The sequence below is a fragment of the Hyaena hyaena genome, unplaced genomic scaffold (genome assembly GCF_003009895.1).
Source record: "Hyaena hyaena isolate Hyena2069 unplaced genomic scaffold, ASM300989v1 scaffold_77, whole genome shotgun sequence".
NCBI classification, from domain to species: domain Eukaryota; kingdom Metazoa; phylum Chordata; class Mammalia; order Carnivora; family Hyaenidae; genus Hyaena; species Hyaena hyaena.
Genome location: NW_024080708.1, coordinates 206436 through 233220, shown reverse-complemented (window position 1 = coordinate 233220; position 26785 = coordinate 206436). Strand labels below are relative to the sequence as shown.

General features: G+C 43.2%; 1 protein-coding gene across 1 annotated transcript in view; it reads right to left on the bottom strand.

Annotated features, from left to right (window-relative positions):
• Positions 1-3954: 3954 nt before the first annotated feature.
• The window catches only part of CHRDL1 (chordin like 1), a 126583-nt gene continuing 103752 nt past the window's right edge, over positions 3955-26785 (bottom strand). Inside the window, exons 9-12 of the mRNA XM_039233487.1 lie at positions 23969-24178; positions 9945-10112; positions 7538-7627; positions 3955-4572 (exon numbers count right to left, since the gene is read on the bottom strand). Coding sequence (XP_039089418.1) covers positions 4442-4572; positions 7538-7627; positions 9945-10112; positions 23969-24178 — 599 coding nt within the window. The 3' untranslated portion in view covers positions 3955-4441. The remainder of the gene's footprint in view (positions 4573-7537; positions 7628-9944; positions 10113-23968; positions 24179-26785) is intronic.

Below are 26785 nucleotides of genomic sequence, written 5' to 3'. Positions count from 1 at the left end.
ACATAGGGGAGAAAGGATATATTGTGGCAAACCAGGAGGGGAGTAGGCAAGGCTCTGCAGTAACATTTTGACTGGGTTCTTGAAGGATGAGTAGGAGTTTGCCACGCAAAGGAGAGAGAAGAACTATCTGGTGGTGGGAAGAGCATATACAAAGACATGAGGTTGTAAATGTGTATGAAATATTTGGGAGACTGTATGCTGGAGCTCTGCATTTAAGGAGTGTGTCTCCCATGGAGAGGTTTCAGGGGCATCTGAGCTTGTTTGGCTGACTGGTGGGGTAAGCTCCTTGCATTCAATCCGCAGGAGGGTTCAGTGGGGAACGTAAGCAGTATATGTAAACCATAAGGAAGAAGGATTAGGAGGACACTCTCATGTCTGTTGCAGAGGCTTTACTCAGCATAGGCTCTGACTACAGGCAACTGAACCCTGACAAAAGGGCTGAAACTGGAGCTTGAAGGACTTGTTTGCATGCAAACTCCAGGAGACTCTGAAGCACAAGAAGACCCTGACTTGATCTACATAATACACACTCAAGGACTATGTGTTAAAGTGGTTCAGTGCAAGGTGACAAAGTGTAACATCACAGGTGGGGAAGGAGGAGGACATTCTCTCGGCTTGCACACAGGATACAGTGCCACTGGGGTTCTATGTGGTTCCCCCACTGGAGGTGGACTAATGTTGGGATTTCGAGCCCACCATTCCAGGAGATGCTGAGGCGTAAGGGTAGGGGGCAAGCTAACAGAGATGAGGGGAACTAGGTACCGCTAATGCACAGTAAGCGGTTGGCAACCAGAGGCCAAAATTCAGTCCGGGTTGTAGGTCAAGAATTGTGGGTTTCGAGGACGCAGCATGAGGAAATGACTTCTCATGCACTTCACACACAGGATAACACTCTTTCCCCATAACCTTCAATCTTTTTCTTTCTATAGGATCTCTCCCTTTAGTACTCAGACATAGTTTGAACCACATAGAATTCAAACCCGATACTCCGGCTCCCTCTGGCACTCTTCCCTTTCCCTGAGCACCCATGTCCAAATTTCACTGAGTTCTAGCCACTTGATCTCCTAGACATGGCCCATGTTTTGTTTTGTTTTATTTAAAACAAAAACTTTCCTTTGACCCCATATCCTTCTCCTGCTACTTCCTTCACCTTAGCTCTGCACTCTCTGTAATGAAGCTTCTCCAAACGATGGCTCTAACTTTGGTCTCCAGTTCCTCATCCCCACTCTCACTGCTGGCCCCTGCTCTTACCCATTCTCCAACAGCTCACCAACAATGACTTATGTGATGCTAATACCAGCGCACACTTTCCTGTCCTTATATTATCTGACATTTCACGTCTCTTGGCCTCTGTGATGGCACAAATCTAACTGGTATTAGGGGTCTGAGGGAACTTAGTTTGGATCAACGTATATGATGAAACTCTTACCCTGCTTCCTATAAAAATCTGCCACTGAGCAGCACACCGAAATTGAGGCCCTCCTGAAACCTAAGTCAAGGGCCTTCTTTCCCCCAATCTCTTAAGTGTGCTGGCCTAAAGTGAAAGCCAGAAATCAATGGCCATTTTTGGTGTCATGCTCTTCTTGAATATCCATGGTCATAAATGAACGTTTGCAAATCATTTGATATGTGCTGGCTAAATTAAGCCTCATGGCACGACTGCAGGCAAAAGGCAATAGTATCATGAATATCCTCATTTTAATCATATTTTTAAATGTTTATTTTTGAGAGGGAGAGAGCAAGCGTGAGCAAAGGAAGGGCATAGAGAGAGGGAGACACAGAACCCAAAGCAGGCTCCAGGCTCTGAGCTGTCAGCACAGAGCCCGATGCAGAGCTTGAACTCGCAAACCATGAGATCATAACCTGAGCTGAAGTTGCAGGCTTAACCAACTGAGCCACCCAGGTGCCCCATTATCCCAATTTTTTTTAGATAGGGAGACTGACACAGCTGTTAACCACAGAGCTGGGATCAAAAACACGGGCAGTCCGATCACAAAGTCCCCACTCTTAACAATGGTATTACAGCGTGAGAGGGGGTGTCCAGCCAAGTGGGAGATGGCCGGGCCCACCCATCACCTTCTATGCAGTCCAAGGTCAGCATCACCTAGAAAGGCAATCACTCACACAGCATTCCTGCAGATGATGTTTGAAAATTTACCTTTTTATTAATTTAAAAATCCAGAAATACAGTGACTACATAAATAAGTACCCTATTTAGGTACATGTCCCATGAGAAGAGTAAAGGGCTAATACTGTTACGTTATTCTTACTTGTGTACACGAGTTAACTATGAAATGCCTACAACTGCTAAGTGGTGTTTATGGTCTTTGTTGTTCCAAGTGTTTATGATACAAATAAATATACAAGAACCACATCCATTCCTCTAACTACAGGTGTCTCAGCCTCTACTCCCCACGTCCCATTGCCTATACAACACTGAATGCTGGATTTCCACATTGGCCCAGCACAGCTCCCCAGCTCGTGCTTCACATGGCACTTTGTAAAGGTATGTCCCAGCACCCAGGGGCAGAAGTCTATCTAGGGAAGCTCTCTGGGTGTTCCCTCTCGGTTGAGCTTTCAGAGAACACCTGGGTGGGAAGGCTTTGGGATGAGTCATCCAGAAGGGGAAATCACCACTTTGCTTAGGATCCAGTTACTTGTTTCCACACTATGGAAATACTGCCACCTCTGGGAGGGAGGCAGCAGTTGCTGAACACCCTTGTCCCCCTCCTCCGCAATAATGCTCTGTGGCCTTTCAGCCCTGGATGTCCTACCTCCCTCTCCCTTGGAGAATTTGAAGGAAGGTTTGGTAAAAGCCTTATCCACCATGAAGGCCTGGCCATGAGGTGCCCCTGTGTCTCTTTTAGGAGAACAGACTCCTTTACACCAGGTTGCCATAAAGACAAGACCTTTTACATTTTTCCTTATTGGTGTCAAATGTTGTAAGGAAGCTAGTGTTCATCTCCGCCATGGTCATGAAGTGGGAAATACAGGATTTCTGGGCCCCTAATATTTCTGACTACTCATCAGAGTTCATTCATGCCTCTCAGAAGGGATAAATCTAGGAGGCAGGCTTGAGATCCTTGTGGAGAATTGAGAGTTTTGTCACAAAGATGATTTCTAAAGCCAGACCTCAGAACGGAGAACTTCTACTTCTGGGATTGAGCTGCAAATATACATTTTTCAGAGCAGCCTTGGTTAGGATTCACGATTCAGATCCAGGTTTGGTGGATGACAGAAGAGTGGTAGCAAGGTTTAGAACAAAGATCCTTATCAGAATTTCTATTTCCCCCAATGAAGAAGTACTTCTCCTAACTGAAGAGGCAACATTCAGAAGATGTGGCAGGACTGAACCCCTCTGCAAAGTCAAAATCAGCTCCTGTAACTGGAGAAGGAAAACTGCCCTCTTAAGGCGCTTCTAGAATTTCATCACTTAACTTAAATTTTTAGACTATTGAACTACAACATCAAGGAAATTAGCAAGTGTCGAGCTATTCGTGACTTCTACTGACTCGAAAACACATAAGGTTGCCTTGTTACCTTTGACCAACCAGTTTCTTCAACAATTATTTTGTTTTGCATGGATTAAGTTTCTGAAGATTTTACCCAGTTCTAACTTTTTTACGGGGGTCCCCATGGGAGAAAAGAGAAGCAGTCTCATTAGGGAAACGTTAATTACTTCTTCAAAGGGAATGCGACCATGAAATAGTGTTTTTATTCTTCACCCTTCCACCAGAGTTGGTGACTTTAGCAACCACACCACTGACCAAAGGGCAGAGCCTTCTGCTCACAATTCCTTCTTTATCTTCTTGGGTACCCACAACTTCAAAGCTACCTGGGAGCCAGGCAACGGAAAGGAGGGGGGAGTCTATGCTGGCGGTGCCTCAGAATGAAGACTGCAGTTTAGTGTTTGTGTCTGTGTATGTGTGTCTGTGTGTGCGTGTGCATGTGTATCTGTGTGTGTGTGTGTGTGTGTGTGAGGATGGGGAGTTAATTTTTTTCTTAAAAACACAAGACGTTCTAAAATTCAAAGAGTATGATTTCATACAAATATTTTCTCTGTACTACAGAACTCCCACTAAGCATTTCTCTCCTCTTTCTTTCACTGGAATAACTTTCTAGATAGAAACTCTAGGGTTTTGTTTACTCTTTAACCTGTAAAGAAATGTGATTCTCCCAGAAACTTAGAGCAGGATGGTGGTGTTCTATCCCTCTTTACTCCACAAATAATTCAAGACTCTCCCAGTCTCTTTGGAGGAGATGTTTAAGGACTGACACACCACTACACATAAAGGAGCAAGTTATGCTGTGCATGGCGTGAATAATGAACTGCATTTGAGTTTGGGGTTTTAGGGCACTGTTGACTTAAGCAAAATAAGCCTGCAGTCCAGCTGCAGCTTGATTTTTCTTGCTCTATCCTTTCCAATATCGCCTGTCTCATCTAACAGTGGCCCTTTTCAGATCTTTCCAGGTACAAAACCTTGACTAAATCTTCAAGCTCTGTTCTGCACACACGACTTGAACACATCTGGCTGATCTGAGCTTCTCCTTCAGTGAAGATCTTCCACTGGCCTAGAAAGCAAACACAGAGGGGCCCAGAGAGGTAAGAGGAGAGCAGAGCCAATTAGAAGTGTGACCAACCCAACCTGGTCCTTACCCACTCACTCGCCAGGGGAGCCAGAAGCCAAATGTCAGGTGGTTTCAGCAAAACAGGACCCAAAACACTTTTGTGGGGACAGATTTGGAAAGTTGGCCACAGAGTGTTCATTTCAACACACAGCATTTGTAAGAATCCCAAAAATAATATGTAATTGCCTCCAGAGTCAAACCTAAGTATTATTATTTTTGGAACATTTACAGTATATTTAGCATTTGCAAAACGCTCCACTATTGGGCTGTTAGCTCTTTAGGTGGCTCCGTTGGCATCGGGTCAAATAAGGCACTTTGGAAAACAGTACCTGTGCATTCCTAAGGTCCTGCTTACTTTTCAGGGGGAAAGATACTCATATAGGTGACTTGATCACTTACTGCTCTTTTTTTTTCTATTCCTGCCCCTTGTTAAAACTGCCCACCTCGGTTTCCTCCTGTGCTTGCATGCTATCTTTACAGCCCCCTCTTAGGATCCCTCAATCTCTTGCTGTGGCTATCCCTCCCATTCTCTGTTTTCTCCTCTCCCTCCATGGACCTGTCCACACTTCCAGCATGTCCTTACCAGCTTGTCTCTTCTCCATTCTGTCATGCTAATTCAACAAACATTTTTGAGTGCACTCCCCATGCTGAGCACTGGAAACCACTCTAGATCATCTCTTTTTTCAACCCTCCCTTTTCTGGCTGTCCCGGTCCTTCAGTGGCAAGATCTTCCTTCTCTTCAGTGTCATCTTGCCATGGTAAAGAGTCTTCATGACAAACTTCCCACCATCGATATCCTCTTTGGTCTTTTTCTTCCTGCTCTCATGGTGTCACGGCCTAGGGATTCCTAGTCCAAGGTCAGCGAGCTCCTCTTAATCCAGAACCAATTTTTGAACCTCTTTTCTTTCCCTAGCCACAGGTAAACATGACCCTCTTCATTATGGACTCCATTTCTCTGCTCCTTTGTCTCTTAGGTTCTTCACTTTTCTCCTTTTCTCTTGAAGGTTCTCTTCAACTCAGTGGGAGAGGGGAGAAGGGTTGGGCAAGGAACCACCTTGTACCGAAGCCCTGTTGTGTGCCAGGATCTGAGAGTCACATGACAGAAAGGGTCAGGCTTGTTCTTCTTTGTCCTCAGGCAACCCTGCAGGATCATCTCATTACCCACTTCCATCAGCTGCACACAGTTGGGGGCACACACCATCTACTTCCGTTATACACCCCCAATCCTGTTAAGCGTAGCATAGTGCCTTTCTCACAATACAAACAAAAACATGTTCTTTGAAATTCATTGGTAATTTTAAAAATCACATCATTTGTACCAGATCCTAGACTCTGCCCCCTTCATTCCCAACCCCTCCATTTGAATTCTCCTACTGTTCAAGTTTATGGTCTATCAGTCTCCCACAGAATACACAAGGAACCTCATCAACCATATTTCCAGCTGTCCACCATGGAATTCTGCTCAAATGGCCTTTATGTCTCTGAATCTAAACATGTTCCAAATGAAACATATTTTTTCCCCACCAATACCTGCCTGTTCTCCAGAACTTCCTTTTGGCAAATTATCACTATTCACCCAGTCTGTAAAATTGTTACTCCTGGAGTCATTCCAAACTCATTTCTCCCTTTGTAGCCCTCTTGATGATTTAACCTCAGAGGTTTCCCTCACAGTGACCTCTCCTCCCTTGTCCAACTGACTTAATACAGTATTTTAATTCAGACTGCCATCAGCTACTTACCGCTGAGAGTCCACTTTCCGCTCCACACAGCAGGCATCTCTTTCTAAAAAAACAGATCTGCATGCACCATGCACTTGCTTAAAATCTTCCCCTGGGGTGCTCTGGCCTGGAAATCAAGTCTAACTTCTCAGCATGGCATAATGGCCTCTTTGGAATATGACCTCATCAAAGTAGGTACATAATAAATCCATCTGCTAGCCAAGAAACATCTTTGCAGAGCACCATTTTTGTTATCACTAGGCCATTTGTAAATGTGCAGCAACTACCAATGCGATTGGCCTTCCATGTAAATTCAGGGGCTTCTTTGAGGGCTGCCCACCCCCACCTTTCTTGTTTGTTCCTGGCTGAGTCTCCTCTTAGGTGGCACCCTCTCCCTGAACTGATTTCCTGATCTGTTGCATAGTCACGCCCTTCTCTTTCAAAACATACCTCCTCCCTGAAGCCCACCTGGCTCTCATCTCATTGTGTCTTGCAGATTCCCCTGAGTACTCAAGTATTTAACTCTTCAGAACTAGACTGATTCCCAGTGAAGGCATTTTCAGGTTCTGTCTTGCCCATTAAAATATCCTGTGGATAGAAATTCTGGGCCTTTTATTCTGTCAGAAGTGCTTGCCACTTCCTAGTGCCTGCATTAGAAAGAGGGAGAGCTGCAGGTATGCTTGAGTCCCTGCGTGCTTTTAAAGAAACATGACCTTTCGGAAGCATGACACTTCCAAAGAGTTAAACAGACCTGTGGTAGGACACGGGAATTGAGACGCTTTCATCTTCCATCTCTCATCCTCACTGCTGCGGGACATATCCTTCCAGACGTCAGGTCTCCACAAGTGTACCAGCCCTGGAATCCTGTGAGCTTTCTCTGACCTTCTTGACACGCTGGGGTTAGCAGTTTTCATTAAAGATGTTCAGGAAACCTTGACTCGTGGTAGCTGATGCTCAGACTACATCTGAATTTGTATTCGCCTGGCCCAAGTTTTTCAGTTTGCATTCAAACTCCCCACCCCTCCTCGGCTGCTGAGTCACCCAGAGAAGAGACAGAACACCCTCTAAGGTTGACATCGAGCATTGCTAATGTTCACTGAGAACACAAGGGGACCTTGTTTGGGGCTATGCTACGTTGAAGACTGGAGGCGTTTTCCAGGGAGGAGCATAGAAAGACAGGTACCACTTACTCAGCGTTGTCCTGGTTACCAGTTTGAAGTGATGGAGTTCCTCAAACATCCTCTTGGAGATCTTCTCAATATGGAAGTGCTGGAGGATGCCTGGGGCCAAGTAAAAAGTGGGGCAGGTGATCAGGCCCTCTCTATCTGGAACCACCATCCCCTTTTTCTGCTTGGGCTGAGCATATCATCTCATTACAGGGGCTTAGGAGTATCGAGCTGGGCTGTGTAATGTGCTTAACCAGGAACTTGGATGGCTCAAGGGTTATAATTTATTCCATCTGTTTCTTTGGCTCACTGTCCTCCCCTTGGTTCTCCAGAGGATAGAGATATGGAAGATAGTGTTGCTGACCATGGGACCCCCTCCTAGGGAAAGCCACATGGAATCAGACGTGGGTGCTAGTGGGAGCTTCTATAGCCAAAGGCAGTATTATAAATTCTGCCCTTGCCCCACGTCCAGGTAGATTATGTCCTTGCCAAACCACTGGGCCGCCCTTCTGGCCAAGCAGTGAGAGCCAGGAGTGGGATTGAAGACAGGTTGTTTGTGTAAATGGAGAAGCCATCCCTGTTCTTGAACTCACTGAAAAGCATTTTTTCCTTTGGGAAATCTTCGCAGCTCCTTTAACTTTTCCTTACAGAAAATGGGGAAAGTTAAAATAAAGGGTGTGTGTGGGGGGCCCCACAGTCTCAACTTTGCTTGAATAGCTTTAATCAGAATAACACATAAACTGAAAACAGCCTTGCAGTTAAGGAGCAACATGTTACCAGCCTACTTAATCCTCAAGAGGTCTAGAGGAAGCAACATAATTCAAGCCTGGGTTTTCCTCTGCTCACCAAGCACAGACCGTGGCTGCCCACCCCTGAACTAGAGGTTCTTCAGATGCTAGCTACCGTAGCAAGTGTGGGAAAATATCCACGTGCCTTTAGGGGGTGACAGATGTGGGGCAACCAAAATTGGACCCACTGTTAGAGAAGCCAACAGGACAGGGCTTAGTCCTAGGTGACCAATTACAGAGGAGCTATGGAGTTAGAGACGGAACATTGACATTCCTATGTATAGAGCAAAAATAAACAGGGACAAGAAACCTATGTGTGTTCTAGCGTATTTTTTAAGGGGTGGGGAGGAACTCATTCTTTCAGGCAAGAGAAGTTGTGAAAAGGGAGAGGAAGAAGCCCTACAAATATTCAAGCCATTGTTTCTCAAAGTACGGCCCAAGTGCTGCCTGAATTAGAATCACCTGGCCGTTTGTTATGTGTTGAGGTGCTATCTAAGGCCTACTAAATTCACGTCTTTTGGACAGGGCCAGGGAGCTGTGTTGGAAACTGGCTCCTTGTATGATGCTGATGCATAGTTAACTTTGGGCACTCTTGAGCCTTACTTACACCGGAGCCAGGAGAAAAAGGATGTGCTTTATTTCCCAACTGAAATCTCACCTGTTCATTTGGATTCCTAGAAAATGTGGCCAGACTGGATCAACACTAGCCTTGTTTTCTGTGGGATGGTCTGAAGGGCTGTAGGATCACAACGGTACAGCTGGCTATGACAATCGGGGTGAGTGATCAGAAAAGGAACTGAATGGGGCACCTGGGTGGCTCAGTTGTTTAAGCGTCCAACTTCACCTCAGGTCATGATCTCACTGTTTGTGAGTTCCAGCCCTGCGTTGGGCTCTGTGCTGACAGCTGAGAGCCTGGAGCCTGCTTCAGATTCTGTGTCTCTCTCTCTCTCTCTTTGCCCCTCTCCCACTCATACTCTGTCTCTCAAAAATAAATAAAACGTTAATTTTTTTTAAAGAAAAGGAATTGGATGGACAGAATAACAGGGATTGTTCTTCCAGGTGAGACTCTTCTTGAGGGCAGGGATGAGGTTTTCAGTGTGTGTCTCTCCAGAGAACAAAGCATGATTTGAGACACGTAGCCTCACACTGAATGGATGGATTTTCCTGTTTGTTGAGGTTCATATTGGAAAAGAATGGTAGGCTACAGTTTGGTAGATTGCAATCTGAGCTATGCATTAGAATCACCCTGGAGCCTTAAAAACAAACACTTATGCCGAAGTCCCATCCTTGGCTGATCAATCAGCATCTCTGGAGGGAGGCCCAGGCATTTGGTACTTACAAAACCCTCTCCCAGGTGATTCTGATGTGCAGCCAGGGTTGAAAAGCACTCCTCCAGCCTTTGTTGGTATAAGAAAAACAACAAACCCTAAGGGCCAACACTTACTTTTTGGACCAGGTCATGGTTAAATGTAAAAGGTCATAATCACCACCGTGTTAGTCATGTGGTAGTTGCTGAGCAATCAGGAAAACTGACCCAAATGGAGGAATCAGTTGAAGTAAAATTAAGGCAAGTCTTTCCCTCCTTCCCTGTTTCCCCACCCCTTACAAAAAAAATAACAAGGAATTAATATTGTCTTGCTCACCCTTTCGAATGGTCCAAACGTGCACCTCCACCTGAGGTGGTCTCTCTGTCTCCAGGGCAATTTTTCTGGTGGTCTCCCCATCCTCCATGAACACAGACTCATACACGGGCATGGTTTCTTCTCCACAAAAGTAGCCCTTGCTGTCAAAGCTTTGGCCCGGAAGTTCTTCTGGAATTAGGAAACAGGTATCTCATTGTTCATAGTGCCTCGCACTCATCAAAAGCGGACAATCAATGAGAACATTCTTACAGAGCTAGAAATTCCACCCATATTTTTTAGGCTCAGTTTAAGCTGCCTTGTAACAGCCACCAAATCACAAAGGACCACATGACCTTTGATTTAAGTCAACATGATGACAGAATCCATAGTCCTGCAGACCACTGGCCCACAAACCAAACTGGATCTACCCACCACAACATGAGAGGTGGACCTTCGTGGGGAGGAAGAATGTGGTCAGGTACAAATCTCTTAGGCACTTCAGGGTACATAGGATTTTCCATGCTGGGTCCAGATCATGGTCTGTTTAGCTCAGTGTTACCAACAGAGACCCAGGGAATGGGCTGACAGAGGGTCTTGCTTAACTTCCCTGAAATCACTTTGGTATACTTAGAGAACATTTCATGACCCTCATTTATGTGTATATACTTGCCCAAAGGATCTATCCAAATTGGCTTGACATTTCTGAATGCTCTTTGATTTGTTTGTAAGGGGAACGATAATACTGGATCAGTATCCATGCCAAAACCTAGATGTCAGATTAGTCATATGCATGCTATGTCAAATGAACGGTTGGAAGACACAAAAAATTGGTCAAATCCCTCAACTGTGGATCATTTAAAGTATAAACTAAACTGTTGGATTTCAGCTTCCAGGCATAAAGATACCAGTCCCTTCAAACTTCCCATTCCACTCCACCCTCCTCTTTCCTTGGACCCCTACCAAAAAAAAAAAAAAAAGTTTCTCCAAGTTGGTGATCTGTGAGTTAAGTTTCTCTGCTGGCTTTGTGATCAGTACCCTCTTCAGCTGTGGCTTTAAAGTGTACACTCGCATCAGGAACAACAAAGAGAAGCCATGGACACTCTGAAAACTTTAAATATGTGCAAATCGCTTCTTAGCCTTTTGGCTAAGATCAAGTGTAAACGTGTGCAGAAGTCATCTATAAGACTATCTGATGAAACCACTGGGTGCTGGGTGCTTTGGATCTGTGACTGTAACTGGGGAGACTCATTGTTAGCAATTGGATGCATTTGGACCGCAAGTTGTAATCAAATTGCTATTGCCCATCTTTTGCTGACCTGATTAGCTTTCCTACCCTCCACCACCATCTCAGCAGTGTAAGGACAAAACCAAAGTTGTCGCTCAATGATTCCAGGTGGGAGTACTCAATTTGTAGATTATCCTAGGATCAAGCTTCCTTTCTCTTTTTGCCCTTTTTAGTTATTTAATTGCTTGCTGGGCCAGTCGTTTTTGGTGATATGTTAGGTAATTAAGGGATGTGTTCCAGCACTTTCCAAGTCAGAGAAGTGGGTGTCTGAGGTTGCAGGGACCTCTATGTATTTATCACCTTGAGAATGACAGCTGAGTTAACTTTTTTTTCCCCCACCAGCTTAATACTGGCTACAGCTATAAAATGAAATCCATCATGAAATCCATGATGGCTCTGTAAATACCTGTCGTGTGCTAAAGGTTCTCCTGGTGTCCTGAAGAGTCCTTTTGCACCTCCCCACCACCCCCAATGAGAGCTTAACTGACTCAGCAGAAGGGCTCTACCAGCAACAAACCCCATCAGTGACTCAACCCTGGCTGGCACTTGAAAATATTAAGAGTAAACAAAGTGTATCTTTCAAGCTACCCAGTGGGCAACAACCTCCTCATTCCACACCCTCCACATCAGGATGCTTTCTTATCACTCCGTGCTCACCTAGTTGCATTGCCTTCCAAGGAAGCCTGCTATGCTCACAGTCATTTCTGGCCATACCCACCTCCCTTGAGAATGCTTGTATCCTGAGCTCTCTAGAACTAAGAAATTGACAAAGCATTTCCTTATGGAGGTGGTAATGGCTGATAAGGATGTATTAGCCCAGATAAGATTTTAAGTCTTAACAGAGGTGTTTTATGCCATATGCCAAAAGGACTGCATAATTATGGGAATTCCAGATACCAGGGTGGTGTGGTGGGGATGGGAGGAGAGTTGGGGAACCTTCAGGAAGTGAAAGTCCTACACAACCTTGTAGGTAGCCACTGATGCGCAAGGCCAGGCCTTGGCAGACAAAGCAAAGGTAAGACAGGGAAGTAAAACTCACATCTTCATTTTGGCCCTAGTTTTTGACTGGAGGAGACTGTAATCATATGTTATAAGGAAACTTTAGGCTAGGTCATCAGTGAATTTGACTGATCTCTTCTCCCTTCTCAACACAAATAACTAAATTTACTCTTCTTTTCTCCATCGATCTTCTTCCCTCTTCACTCTTTGTCCCCTTTTCTATCATGTGTCATCTTCTTTTTTTAAAAAAATAATTAGTTTATTTTAAGAGACAGAGAGAAATCATGAGTGAAGGAAGGGCAGAGAAAGAGGGAGAGAGAGAGGAGAGAGAGAGAAAGAGAGAGAGAGAGAGAGAATCCCAAGCAGGCTCTGCATGGTCAGTGAAGAGCCTGATGCAGGGCTCGAACTCACAAACTGTGAGATCATGACCTGAGCCAAAACCAAGAGTCAGGTGCTTAACTGACTGAGCCACCCAGGTGCCCCTGTCACGTGTTATCTTCTACGAGGCTGGTGATATCATAGTCCTCCCCTTTCTTGCTTCTTCACATCATTCAGGACTCGACTCAAATATCACTTCTTCAGAGAAGCCTTCCCTGGCCACTCTTTTGAAAGTGTCCTTTCCCATCCCCTCGCCATTCACAATCACCTGATCCTGCTTGGTTTTTCTTCATAGTACCCATCACAACCTAAAAACACCTTCCTGTTTGTGTTCATTGTCTTTCTTCTCCTGCTACAATGTAGGGCCATGCTGGCAAGGAGCCTTTGCCTGGCTTGTTCATCTCTCTGTCTCAGTGCCTGTAATAGTGTCTTGCAGACAGTAGGCACATACTGCGTATTTCCGTATTGAATGTGTGAATGAATGCATGTTCCCTGATGCTGTGAAGTTTCTGAGTAGCTGGAGCAGGTGCTCTGGCCTCTGTGGATAGTGACTCTCCTTGGGCAATGTGACTATCAGGTGTCACTCAGTTTGCAGACACCCATGTCTGTCTCACTGAGAAGCAGGCGCACAGAATGGGGCAGAGGCTCTCTCCTTCCATGTTTCTCCCTAAGTTCTGAATCTATCTCCACACTCCTGAGCAGAGTGGGAAAGCAGCTCTTTTACAGAAACAGGTTTTGTCGATCAGGCTTGACATATTGCTAGTTGGGATTCTAGATGGCAGTTCTTTAAGTAATAACTTGTTATTCTAATTACAAAAGTAATGCACATTACTGAAAATTTGAAAAATACGGATAAACAAAAAGGAAATGAGAACTACCTATAGTTCGATCACCCAAAGATAGCCACTGTTAATAGTCTGCTGTATGCCCTTTCAGGCTTTTTCTTGATCAAGGCATATTACAAATGCTTTCTTTTTAAAACATAAGTGGGACCATAATATAAATAATTATTTTGTACCAAATCTTTGTACTTTATCAAATATGTCACAAACATCTTTCCATGCCATTAAGTCTTGGTCTACGATGTTTTTTAAATTATTTTTTGAGAGAGAGAGAGAGAATGTGAGAGTGGGGAGATACAGGGAAAGAGAGAGAATCTTAAGCATGCTCCACACTTAGCATGGAGCCCAATTCGGGGCTCAGTCCCATCATGGATCATGGATCATGACCTGAGCCGATGTCAAAATCAGATGCTCAGGCACCTGGGTGGCTCAATTGGTTAAACCTCTGAATTCGGCTCAGGTCATGATCTCACAGTTCGTGGGTTCAAGCCCCATATCGGGCTCTCTGTTGTCAGTGCAGAGCCTGCTTCGGATCCTCTCTCCCCACTTCTGTCTCTACATCTCCCCCATGTTTGCTTGTGCTCTCTCTCTCATTCTCTCAAAAATAAACATTAAGAAAATTAAAAGTCAGATGCTCAACCAATTGAGCCACCAGGTGCCTCAGTCTATAATGATTTTTAATGGACATCTAATAAGCCATGGTACAGCTATTCCATAATTTATTTAACCATTCCCATACTGGTAGACTTTCAGATTGTTTCTGATTAAAAAAATTTTTTTAATGTTTATTTATCTTTGAGAGACACAGAGCATAAGCAGAGGAGGGGCAGAGGAAAAGGGAGACATAGAATCTGAAGCAGGCTCCAGGCTCTGAACGATCAACGCAGAGCCTGATGCGGGACTCAGACTCATGAACCATGAGATCATGGCCTGAACTGAAGTGAGATGCTTAACTGACTGAGCCACCCAGGTGCCCCGTTTCTGATTTTTTACTACTGTAAACAACGTTGCAGAAAAAAATCCTGATTTGTATATCTGTATATCTCTCTTATTACTTTCTTAGGATTCCTAGAGTGGAATTACTTAGCCAAAGAGTATGAATGTAAAGGTTTTAATAAACATTGCCAACCAGAGAAGCCAATTATTAATTAAAAGCCAATGCCTGTTCTGCATTCACTTCTTACCTGAATCATCTGTATCACTAAAGTCCTAAGCATTACAATGAAATGAGATTTGGTCTGGAGATCTGAGATTGAATTAGGAATATTATAGAGTGGGGAGGATTTATCTTTCCTGGGGTAGTTTAGATCATGATCAGTTTTGTCGTAAATCATCCTGTTATATTACTATTATGACTGTAGGTGTTCTACCCTTGACCAAAAAATAAATAAAATAAAATTATGTTGGTAGAATTACTCCAAAGTGACACTAAAAGGTTTGAGGATCCAGTGAGATCACAGATTCAGAAGTCACAATAGATTATTGTGACTTGGGTGGTCGTCCTGTTTGGATCATCCTCAGAATGTGCTCTTCTGCCTATCCTTAATAAGTGCATTTTCTCATCAATTTTATTATTTTTTTAAGATTTTATTTTATTTTGTTTATTTTACTATTCTTAAAACTTTTTTAAATTTTTGGGGCACCATACGGAGAAGAAGGGAACTTTGTACATTTCACTTGCCTGCATATCTCACACGGAGAAGGCCTGAAGCCATAGGAACCCTTACAAAATCCAGGAGTTTGGGAGGAAAAGGAGACAGAGTCCGCTGAGAAAACCTAGCCTGACCCTAGGTGGGATGCACTCGTGCCAGGCGACCCCCAGATGAAACTGCTCCTCGCTCACCAACCTGACCTGGAGGAGATGGAGCAGTGGCTTCTGGCTCCATCCCCAGGGGGAAGGCGAGAGGCTTGAGACTGCCCTGAGGGGCTTGCCTGCGGGTTTATACTTCCGGCAATTTCAGCGGGGCGCGTGGACTGGTATCTGGAAACAAGGCCTGGCCTGGGATATCGAGTACGGCCCACCTTGGCTATGTACCCCGCACAGGGAGTTTACACACCCAAAAACGTGAGTTGTAACACTTGGTTCAAGAACGGACTGGAGCGCCTCCACTCTTCTCCCCACAACCTCTGAGGCAGGACTCCCGCAGGACCCACTGGATCAAACCACGCCCATCCCTGCTTGAGAGCTGCCCTCTTCCTTTTTTTTTTTTTTTTTTTTTTCACCAGAGCCGGGGCAAGACCAACATGGATGCACTGCCCTGATTAATTCTGGTCACTGGCTTGCTTAAACACTCACATTTAATCCATTCCCTAGATGTAAATTCTACACCTACCTACCTTTTCATCTCTTTCTCTCTGGAGTAATTAGACTATATAGTTTCTCTGGATAACACCAGCGTCATTTCTTTCGCCTCTTCTTCAACCATATTCCACTCTTTCATTCTTTGAAAAAAAGCCTCTTATTCCTTCTGCCTGCTCATTTCATTTCCAATTTCGCCTCATCCCCGCCCTGTCATTTCTCTCTTTCTCTATGCTTTTCAACCAGCACTGCATACACCCGGCTATTTATTTGTAGCTGGGAAATCTGGTTACATGCTTTAGACTGTTTTTGTCTATTGGGTTTCTTCTTTTTTCCTTTTCTTTTCTTCTTTTTTTCTTTTTTATGTATTTTTATTTCTTATTATTCGCCTTCCCTCCTTCGTCTTTTCTCTTTTCTTTTTCGTTTTCTCTTTTGGTTTGTGGGTTTGTTGGATTTGTCTGTGCGTTTGTGTGCCTTTGTTCCCTATGTGTTTGTCTGTCTGTTTTCTTCTCCAGGGCTGCCTCAAGAAACAAGCCAAAGTACAAATGGTGGAGAGTCCCAAACACCACTACGAGTAGGAAAATAAAATAACCAAGGTCTCAATAAGAGAGACAAAGAGACACCATTCAAAGAACACTTCCTGAACAGACAGGCTCTGGACAGTCAAAGAGCCTTCTTTGGTACAGCAGCACTCACAGGTGCAGAGTGCATAATAAGCTTTTAAAACTAACAAGAGATAGAAAGCTAACCAAAATGATGAAACGAACAAGCTCTCCTCCAAAGAAATTCTAGGAAAAATGGACAGCTAAAGAACTGCTCAAAACAGACATAAGCAAAGTAACTGAACAAGAATTCAGACCAATAATCATAAAATTAATTGCTGGGCTTGAAAAAGCATGGAGGACATCAGAGAAACTATGGCTACAAACACTATGGAGCTTAAAAATAGTTATGATAAATTAAAAAATGCGATAAATGAGATACATAACAAAATGGAGGCATCCAATGCACGGATTAAAGAGGCAGAAAGGAGAATAAGGGATTTAGAAGACACAATTATAGGAAAAGAAGAAACTGAGAAAACGAGAGATAAACAGATCCAGGAACATGAAAGAAGAGTTGGAGAGCTCAGCGATACAATCAAACACAATAATATCTGTATCATAGGAATCCTAGAAGAGGAAGAGAGAGGGAAAGGTGCTGAAGGAGTCGTGGAACAAATTATAGCAGAGAACTTCCCCAACCTGGGGAGAGAAGTAGACGTTGAAATTCAAGAGGCACAGAGAACTCCCCTCAGACGTAACATGAATTGATCTTCTGCATGACATATCATAGCGAAAATGGCAAAATATAAGGACAAAGAGAGAATTTTGAAAGCAGCTAGGGAGAAAAAGGCCCTAACATACAAAGGGAAACCTATGAGAGTGGTGACAGACCTATGTACTGAAATTTGGAAGGCCAGAAAAAAATGGCCAGAGATCTTCAATGTGACAAACAGAAAAAATACACAGCCAAGAATCCTCTCTCCAGCAAGCCTGTCATTCAGAATACAAGGAGAGATAAAAGTATTTCCAAATAAACAAAAATTGAAAGAATTTGTCACCACTAAACCAGCTCTACAAGAAATCCTGAGGGGGACTCTCTGAGGGAAATGTTGCAAGGAACGCAAGATACTAGAGACACACCACAAGCATGAATCCCTCAAACGACACAATGACTCTAAACCCATATATTTCAATAATAACTCTGAATGTAAATGGACTAAAAGCCCCAATCAAAAGACATAGGGTAGCAAAATGGATAAAAAAACAAAATCCATCCATTTGCTGTCTACAAGAAACTCACTTTAGACTGGAGGACACCCTCAGATTGAAAGTAAGGGGATGGAGAAATATCTATCATGCCACAGGAAGTAAAAAAAAAAAAAAAGCTGGAGTAGCTATACTTATATCAGACAAACTGGACTTAAGTAAAGACAGTAACAAGGGATGAAGAAGGGCATTATATAATAATTAAAGGGTCTATCCATCAGGAAGAGCTAACATTTATAAAGGTCTACGCACTGAATATTGGAGCACCTAAATACATAAAACAATTAATCACAAACAGAAACAGTCTTATCGATAAGAACGTGCTAATAGCAGGGGACTTTAATACTCCACTTACAGCAATGGACAGATCAACTAGCCAGAAAATCAATAAAGACACAAAGAACTTAAATCACACATTGGAGCAGATGGGTTTGACAGATATATTTAGGACCCTACATCCTGAGGCTATGGAATTCGCATGCTTCTCAAGTGCGCATGGCACATTCTCCAAGATAGGTCACATACCGGGACATAAAGCAGCCCTCAATAAATATAAAATAATTGAGATCATACCATGCACACTTTCAGATCACAATGCTATGAAACTCGAAATCAATCACAGGAAGAAATCTGGAAAACCCCCAAAAACATGGAGGCTAAAGAGCACCCTACTAAAGAATGAATAAGCCAATCAGGCAATTAGAGAAAAATTAAACAATATATGGAAACAAATGAAAATGAAAACACAACAATCCAAACTATATGGGATGAGGCGAAAGCAGTCCTAAGAGGAAAGTACACTGCACTCCAGGCCTATTTCAAGAAATTAAAAAAAGCACAAGTGCAAAATCCTACAGTGCACCTAAAGCAACTAGAGGGAGAGCAACAAGACCACCCCAAACCCAGTAGGAGAAGAGAAATAATAAAATTCAGGGCAGATATAAACAATATAGGATCTCCCCCCACCAAGAAAGTTCAACAGATCAACGAAACCAAGAGTTGGTTTCTTGAAAAAATAAATAAAATTGACAAACCTCTGGCCAGGCTTCTCAAAAAGAAAAGAGAGAGCACTCAAAAAGACAAAAATCATGAATGAAAATGGACTGATTACAACCAACCCCGCAGGAATGCAAGGAATTATCAGGGAATACTATGAAAAATTATACGCCAACAAACTAGATCACTGAGAAGAAATGGACAAATTCCTAAACACACACTCACTACCAAAATTCACACGGGAAGAGATAGAAAATCTGGACAGACCCATAATTAGTGAAGAAATTGAATCAGTTATCAAAAATCTCCCAACAAATAAGAGCCCTGGGACAGATGGCTTCCCTGGGGAATTCTACCAGACATTTAAAACAGAATTAATACCCATTCTTCTCAAGCTATTCCAAAAAATAGATATCGAAGGAAAACCGGACTCATTTTAGGAAGCCAGAGTCACTTTGATTCCCAAGCCAGACAGATATACAGCAAAAAAGAGAACTACAGGCCAATATCCTCGATGAATACAGATGAAAAATTCCTCAACAAGATAATTACAAATCGAATTCAAGAGCACATAAAAAGCATTATCCACCATGATCAAGTGGGATTCATTCCTGTGTTACAGGACTGGTTCAATATTCGCAAATCAATCAATGTGAGACAACACATTAACAAAAGAAAATATAAAAACCATATGATCCTGTCGATAGATGCAGAAAAAGCATTGACAAAATACAGCATCCCTACTTAATAAAGACCCTCAAGAAAGTCGGGATAGAAGGAACTTATTTAAACACCATAAAAGCCATCTATGAGAAGCCCTCAGCTAACATCATCCCCAATGGGGGAAACCTGAGAACCTTCCCCCTGAGATCAGGAACACGACAGGGATGTCCACTCTCACCACTGTTGTTTAACATAGTGCTGGAAGTCCTAGCATCAGCCATCAGACAACAAAAGGAAATCAAAGGCATCAGAACTGGCAAAGAAGAAGTCAAACTTTCACTTTTCCCACACGACATGATACTCTACATAGAAAACCTGACAGGCTCCACAAGAAGCCTACTAGAACTGATCCAAGAATTCAGCAAAGTTGCAGGGTGCAAAAGCAATTTACAGAAATCGGTTGCATTTTTATACACCAACAATGAAGCAACAGAAAGAGAACTCAAGAAATTGATCCCATTCACAATTGCACACACACAAAAAAAACATAAAATACCTAGGAATAAACCTAACCAAGGATATAAGAGATCTGTATGATGAAAACTATAGGAAACTTATGAAGGAAATTGAAGAAGACACAAAGAATAGGAAAAACATTCCATGCTCACGGATTGGAAGAATAAATATAGTTAAGATGTCATTACTACCCAAAGCAATCTACACATTCAATGCAATCCCAATCAAAATGGCACCAACAGTCTTCTCAAAACTAGAACAAACTATCTTAAAATTTGTGTGGAACCACAAAAGGCCCCGAATAGCCAAAGTAATATTGAAGAAGAAAACCAAAACAGGAGGCATCACCATCCCAGACTTAAGCCTCTACTACAAAGCTGTCATCATCAAGACAGTATGGTATTGGCACAAAAATAGACACACAGACCAATGGAATCGAATTGATTACTCAGAATTGGACCCAAAAGTATACAGCCAACTAATCTTTGAGAAAGCAGGAAAGAGTATCCAATGGAAAAAAGACAGCCTTTTTAACAGATGGTGCTGGGAGAACTGGACAGCAACCTGCAGAAGAATGAAACTAGATCATTTTCTCACACCAGACACAAAAATAAACTCAAAATGGATAAAGGACCTGAACGTGAGACAGGAAACCATCAAAACCCTAGAGGAGAAAGCAGGAAACAACCTCCTTGACCTCCACCGCAGCAATTTCTTACTTGACACATCCCCAAAGGCAAGGGAATCAAGAGCAAAAATGAACTATTGGGACCTCATCAAGATTAAAAGCTTCTGCATGGCAAAGGGAACAATCCATAAAACTAATAGGCAACCGACGGAATGGGAAAAGATAGTTGCAAATGACATATCAGATAAAGGGCTAGTATCCAAAATCTATAAGGAACTCACCAAACTCCACACCCGAAAAACAAACAACCCAGTGAAGAAATGGGCAGAAGATAGGAACAGACACTTCTCCAAAGAGGGCATCCAGATGGCCAACAGATACATGAAACGATGCTCAGCATCCCTCCTCATCAGGGAAATACAAATCAAAACCACACTGAGATACCACCTCACGCCAGTCAGAGTGGCTAAAATGAGCAAATCAGAGGACTCCAGATGCTGGCGAGTATGTGGAGAAATGGGCACCCTCCTACACTGTTGGTGGGAATGGAAACTGGTGCAGCCCCTTTGGAAAACAGTGTGGAGGTTCCTCAAAAAATTAACACTAGAACTCCTCTATGACCCAGCAATAGCACTGCTAGGAATTTACCCAACGGATCTAGGAGTGCTGATGCATAGGGGCACATGGACCCCAGTGTTCATAGCAGCACTCTCTACAATAGCCAAAACATGGAAAGAGCCTAAGTGTCCTTCAATGGACAAATGGATCAAGAAGATGTGGTTTATCTATACCATGGAATACTACCTGGCAATGAGAAAGAATGAAATCTGGCCATGTGTAGCAACACGGATGGACCTTGAGGGTGTTATGCTGAGCGAAATAAGTCAGGCAGAGAAGGACAAATACCATATGTTTGCACGTATAGGAGGAGTAGGAGGAACTTAATGGAGGACCGTGGGGGAGAAGAAGGAGGGAACCATGAGAGACTCTTGAATGTTGAGAAGAAACTGAGGACTGATGAGTATGGGGGAGAGGGGAAGGGGGAAGATGAGCATGGAGGAGGGCACTTGCGGGGATGAGCACTGGGTGCTATATGGAAACCAACTTGACAATAAACTATTTAAAAAACTTTTTAAAATTTTAATTTTATGTTAGTCCTATATAGTGTAGTAATGATTTCAGAAGTAGAATTTAGTGATTCATCATTTACATATAACACCCAGTACTCATCCCAAAAAGTGCCCTCCTTAATAATGCCCATCACCTATTTAGCACATCTCCCCACCTCCTCTCCAGCAATCCTCAGTTAGTTCTCTGTATTTAAGAGTCTCTTATGGTTTGTCTCCCTCTCTGTTTTCACCTTATTTTTCCTTCCCTTCCCCTATACTCATCTCTTTTGTTTCTTAATTTCCACATGAGTGAAATCATATAATACTCCTCTTTCTCTGACATATTTCGCTTAGTATGATATACTCGTTCCACCCACATTGCTGCAAATGGCAAGATTTCATTCTTCTTAATCATAGGATAATATTCCATTGTATGTATATACCACGTTTTCTTCATCCATTCATCAGTCAATGGAAATTTGTTTCATCAATTTTAATGCCCCAATTTTCTACTCCATATCAGATAAGCCCTGTCCTTCCTATCCAATCCTACCTGCTGTTTACTCTGGTAGATGTGGGTCATCACACCAAGATGGATTTTGTTTGTGCCATTAATAAATGCTTCTAATACTTTAACGTGCATGGGGATCAACTGGGGGGTCTTGTTAGAATGAAGATTCTAATGCAGTAGGTCTGGGGTGGGACCTGAGAGTTTGCACTTCTAACTAGCTTCTAAGTGCTTCTGGTCCACAAATCACACTTAGAGTAGGAAAGCCATAAACCACCCTGGGCCTTCAGCAGTGCTTCTCAAATTTGTCTGCACATTAAAATCAACTGAGGATCTTTTAAAAATGCTGTTGCCCAAGCAACACCTGAAATCAATTAAATCCTAATCTCTGGGGATGGGACACAGCTATTTTAGAAGCTTTCCCGGGGAGTCCCAAAGTGTAGAGAAGTTTGGGAACCACTGACCTACATGAAGATGCTCAAAAAATATACTCTGGCTAAGTTCATGTTTGCCTGCTAATCATGAGGAACTAACTGTAAGTTGAAGGAATAAATGATTGAGCTCTCTGCCTACTTTTAAAGTTTTTTGGGGTTTCATCTGTGTTTACAAAAATGCTCTGCAAGTAGGCATAAGAAATGATGAATTTGGGGCGTCTGGGTGGCGAAGTTCGTTAAGCGTCCGACTTCGGCTCAGGTCATGATCTCACAGCTTGTGGGTTTAAGCCCCACGTCGGGCTCTGTGCTGACAGCTGAGCCTAGAGCCTGCTTCAGATTCTGTGTCTCCTTCTCTCTCTGTCTCTTCCCTGCTCATGCTCTGTCTCTCTCTCCTTCAAAGATCTTGAATGCCGAGAACAAACTGAGGACTGATGGGGGTGGGGGGGATGGGAAGTGGGGTGATGGGCATTGAGGAGACCACTTGTGGGGATAAGCACTGGGTGTTATATGGAAACCAACTTGACAATAAACTATTTTAAAAAATTAATAAACATGAAAAAAGTTTTAAAAAAGAAATGATGAATTCATGTGCATGGAAATGACTCATTCATTCACTCCTAGAATGTTGGAGTGGGAAAGGCCCTAAGAAATCCTCTACTCTAACCCTCCTTTTGCAGAGAAGGAAACTGAAGCTCAGAATGGTGAAGTGACTTTTTCTAGGTCACACAGAAAACCAGTTGAAGAGCCAGGATTAGAATGCTTGATCACCAATCCCCTATGCTGTCAATCCCAACAGTATGGACTATATTTTAATCTAGTTCATATGTGTTAGAACCACTATGAATTTGCTTTTTAAAAAATCAGTTAATACTATCTCCTGGCCTGGAAAAGACAATGGGCTATGAGTGGCCTGAATTCCAAAACTTGGTTTTATTTATCTCTTTGTGTGATTCAGAGCACGTCACTCTATGCATTTTGGTTTTCTTATCTTCAATAGAGCAATGATAATATCATTATTAAATTGTAGTGTTGGATGGTAGCTTGGAGATTAATTCTTCCAAACTTTTCCTTGTGCAGATGAGGCTTATGAAGGCCAGAACAGATCTGTCACCTTTCCAAGGTCACATAGCAACTTAGCTCAGGACCAGAACCCACTTTCCTTCCTCTCTACCTCACCTGTCTCCCATCCTGTCTCAAAAGGGTAGTGGATGTGATTGTACTTTGATGAGTGAAATAGTGACATCAATGAAAGGTGCTACTGTTCTTCTGTATAATCCTCATACTCCAATTTCTCTATAATTTAGAAAAGCCAGGCTTAAGTCTGGCACCTGGGGCTACATGGGGCTAAAGGTGTAGTAGATATGGAAAAAAAAACCCAGTCTATTTCTGAGTAGTAAATTTCTTCCAAGAATCCATCTTATCAGCCCTTCAAGAGGGGAGAGAATGAAGTTCATTGTTAGAACTAGTATCATTACAAGGATATGGAAGGCTGATGAGGTTTCTGATGCTCAAAGAACATTGAGAAGGACTATGTGGGGATCTCAGTTAGCCAAAGGCTGGGCTTCCAACCAACGCACCTTTTGCCTTTTTACCTGGACACACCTTGCAGCATTTTCCATCTATTTTTTGAGGATACTTGCAGGGGTACCGGTTGGGGCAGTGGATTTTCTTACACTCTTGCTTGGTGACGTTACAAGTGCACAGCACACACTCCACAATGCCAAATGCCCGGAGATTGGGGTGCCAGGACTCGCCATGGGAATAGGTCTTTCCATTGGAAACACACACTGGAAGAGAACACAGGGCTGGAAATTAAAGGCTAGGGCGCTGAAACAGGCCCCTGTGCTCACAACCCAAATTCTGAACCTCTTCAGACATCAAGCATCCTTCGCCCTTTTCATGGCTGTGGACTTACATTTACAGGGCAGTCTCTATAACCACAAAAACTTGGTTCCTATTATACAATTAGCAACCATTCAGGGTCTTTGATCAGGGTCTTCTGGATGCTCGTAAGTGCCTGGTACCTTGTAAGCAGTCGATAAATATTTCTTAAAATGGAAGAATGTACCAGTGCATGACAGTAGGGTTCCAACTGTCCTGGGTATCTCTGGGATAAGAAACCTCTAAGAGACTGTAGTGTTAATCCCTGAAGTTTCATAAAGATGTGCATGGCTCAAGTGGATATGCTTCTTGGCATGAAAATTCTCCAGAGAGCTTGGCTGCCCAGGGAGGCTGGATGAAGAAACTACCACTCTTCCCAAAGGGTCAATTTCTTCCAGATCCTGAAGCAAATCAAATGCTATTCAGAGTCTGATCCACCAACACAGACAGGTGTGGAGGTAATGGTGCCTGCCTGCTCTTTGGCATGGGAAGGAAGGCACTAAAATGAATTCAAGAGGGAAAGGATCATGGAAGGTAGCCTTTCATGCCTCTACATTTCAGGCAGTGTCCTCTGGCCCCTGTCTCACAGTGGCTACAGAGATTCAGCAACAGTGAGTCAGTGCCTGTCCTACAGATAAACTGGTGGTCTCCTGTTTGCTGAACCAGAAGTGAAATCACTGGCTCCATGTTTTATGAGGGGCCTTGCAGGAGCCAGCATCTGAAGAGCTGGAGGCCAGGCGGGAGTGTGGGCGGAGGCTATGAAGGGCAGGGGCCATGGTAACACCCTCCAATGCAAAGCAGCCAAAATATACCTGGCTCCTCCTATGAGGCATGGAGCTAAACTCCAGGATTAAGAACTATACAGGGCTGCGAATGGGGAGAGCAGAGAATAAGCTGTCTCTCTTTTTCAAAGTGCTGAGACATTCTGGAGATTTTAAAGCCATGACTGGGACTGGGTGTGTTTCTCATTATTCCCATCACCTCATCATACCCAGGGAGACCTGTCGGCATCCCAATCAACAACATCTCTAGGGTGGGTTGTATCACTTAAGGCAGGGCTAGGGTGGGAGAACTAGCCCCACTTGGGGCATTTCTAGGAATTGGCTGATTTGGCCGCAAGACAATGGCCTCAGAAGGATGAATCATTGGGCTATTTCTTTCTCCTCAAGTCCACTGGGTCACATTAGGAAATATAGATGATGCTGGCTGCCTTTTCCTGTCCTTTGCAAGAACTGCTAGAGTACTGGGCACTCTAGCGGGGTCCATCCATACAAAGATTTCCAAGAACACAGGCACCCAAATCAGAGAAGCACCCCACCTTCTGGGGATATAGAACAGGGACTTGACATGTGGACTGTGAGGCTCAGGGCTGTGGACAGAATCCCATGACAAGATAGGCCAGATATGTCATTCTGTCTCCTGCCTTCACCTCTCCTGTCATCTTTGGAGACAGTCACACTGCCTTCTAGACAATGTGGCCAAGTGGGTACATTGTCTGCTTCACGCCAACAGAGGCTGGACTCAGGTTTAAAATGGTGGAGTCCTATTGCTTCTCTTCTTTGACTCAAGCAGGGGACCAAGAACATGTGTCTCAGAGGAGCATGCTTTTAGCAGGAATGCTAAGAAGGGTGGGAAGGACCCCGTGTTATATAGCTAGGTTCCTTCTCCCCTAACCATTTGGACTAAGGGGACAAGGTAGACTGGGTGTGAGTCTGCACTCTGAGATGCAATAGTGGGACGTTAACCCTTTAGAGGGAAACACAGCCTTTTCCCCACCAACAAACTCTTGAGACGATTTTGAATCATCCAGCTGGGGCATTGTGGTTGGGGGTGGGGGCAAGTGATTCTCCAGTGAACTATAATAGAAAGGTCAGGAAGGAACTGCTACATCCAAATCAATGGGAGCAATGAAAAAATGTAAACCAGCTGAGTCTTTTGTAGGACACAGAGAAAATCATGTGATGAGCCTCTGCCCCGAAATGAAGAGGCCTATGGAAATTATGGGATTTAAGATTTTCAAAGTCCATTTCCCTGCAGGATTTTTTTTAAGGCTTTGAAATACTCTCAGAGCAAATGGAATCTATTGGAGACAATTTAGGATTGAAAAACAAACTGCACCTTTACCTCCTACTTCTTCTCATTTCATAAATTTGTATCAGGATGCCTTGGACTTCAAAAATAATATGCTTCAAATCAAACCCAGATCGATATTAAATATTTCCATTTCTTTGGATATATCGCCATTTTTTTTAATCAAGACTTTTATTTTGCATGTTCCTCTTTTAAGCCTGTTAGTTTCAAAAGCAATGCAATGTTTTTTATCTGTAATCTGAAATTTACATCTAACTAGTAACAGCTGTGATCAACTAGCTTTGGTTTGACCAGCTTTGTTGAGATTTATAGTAGGAGTTCTTTGTAACGGATTGTTTTTCACCCGTGTTATTCAATCATTTGGTTTAATAATTTATTACTTTTAACCCATTCAGAGAACTGGCTTTGATTTGTTTTTCCTT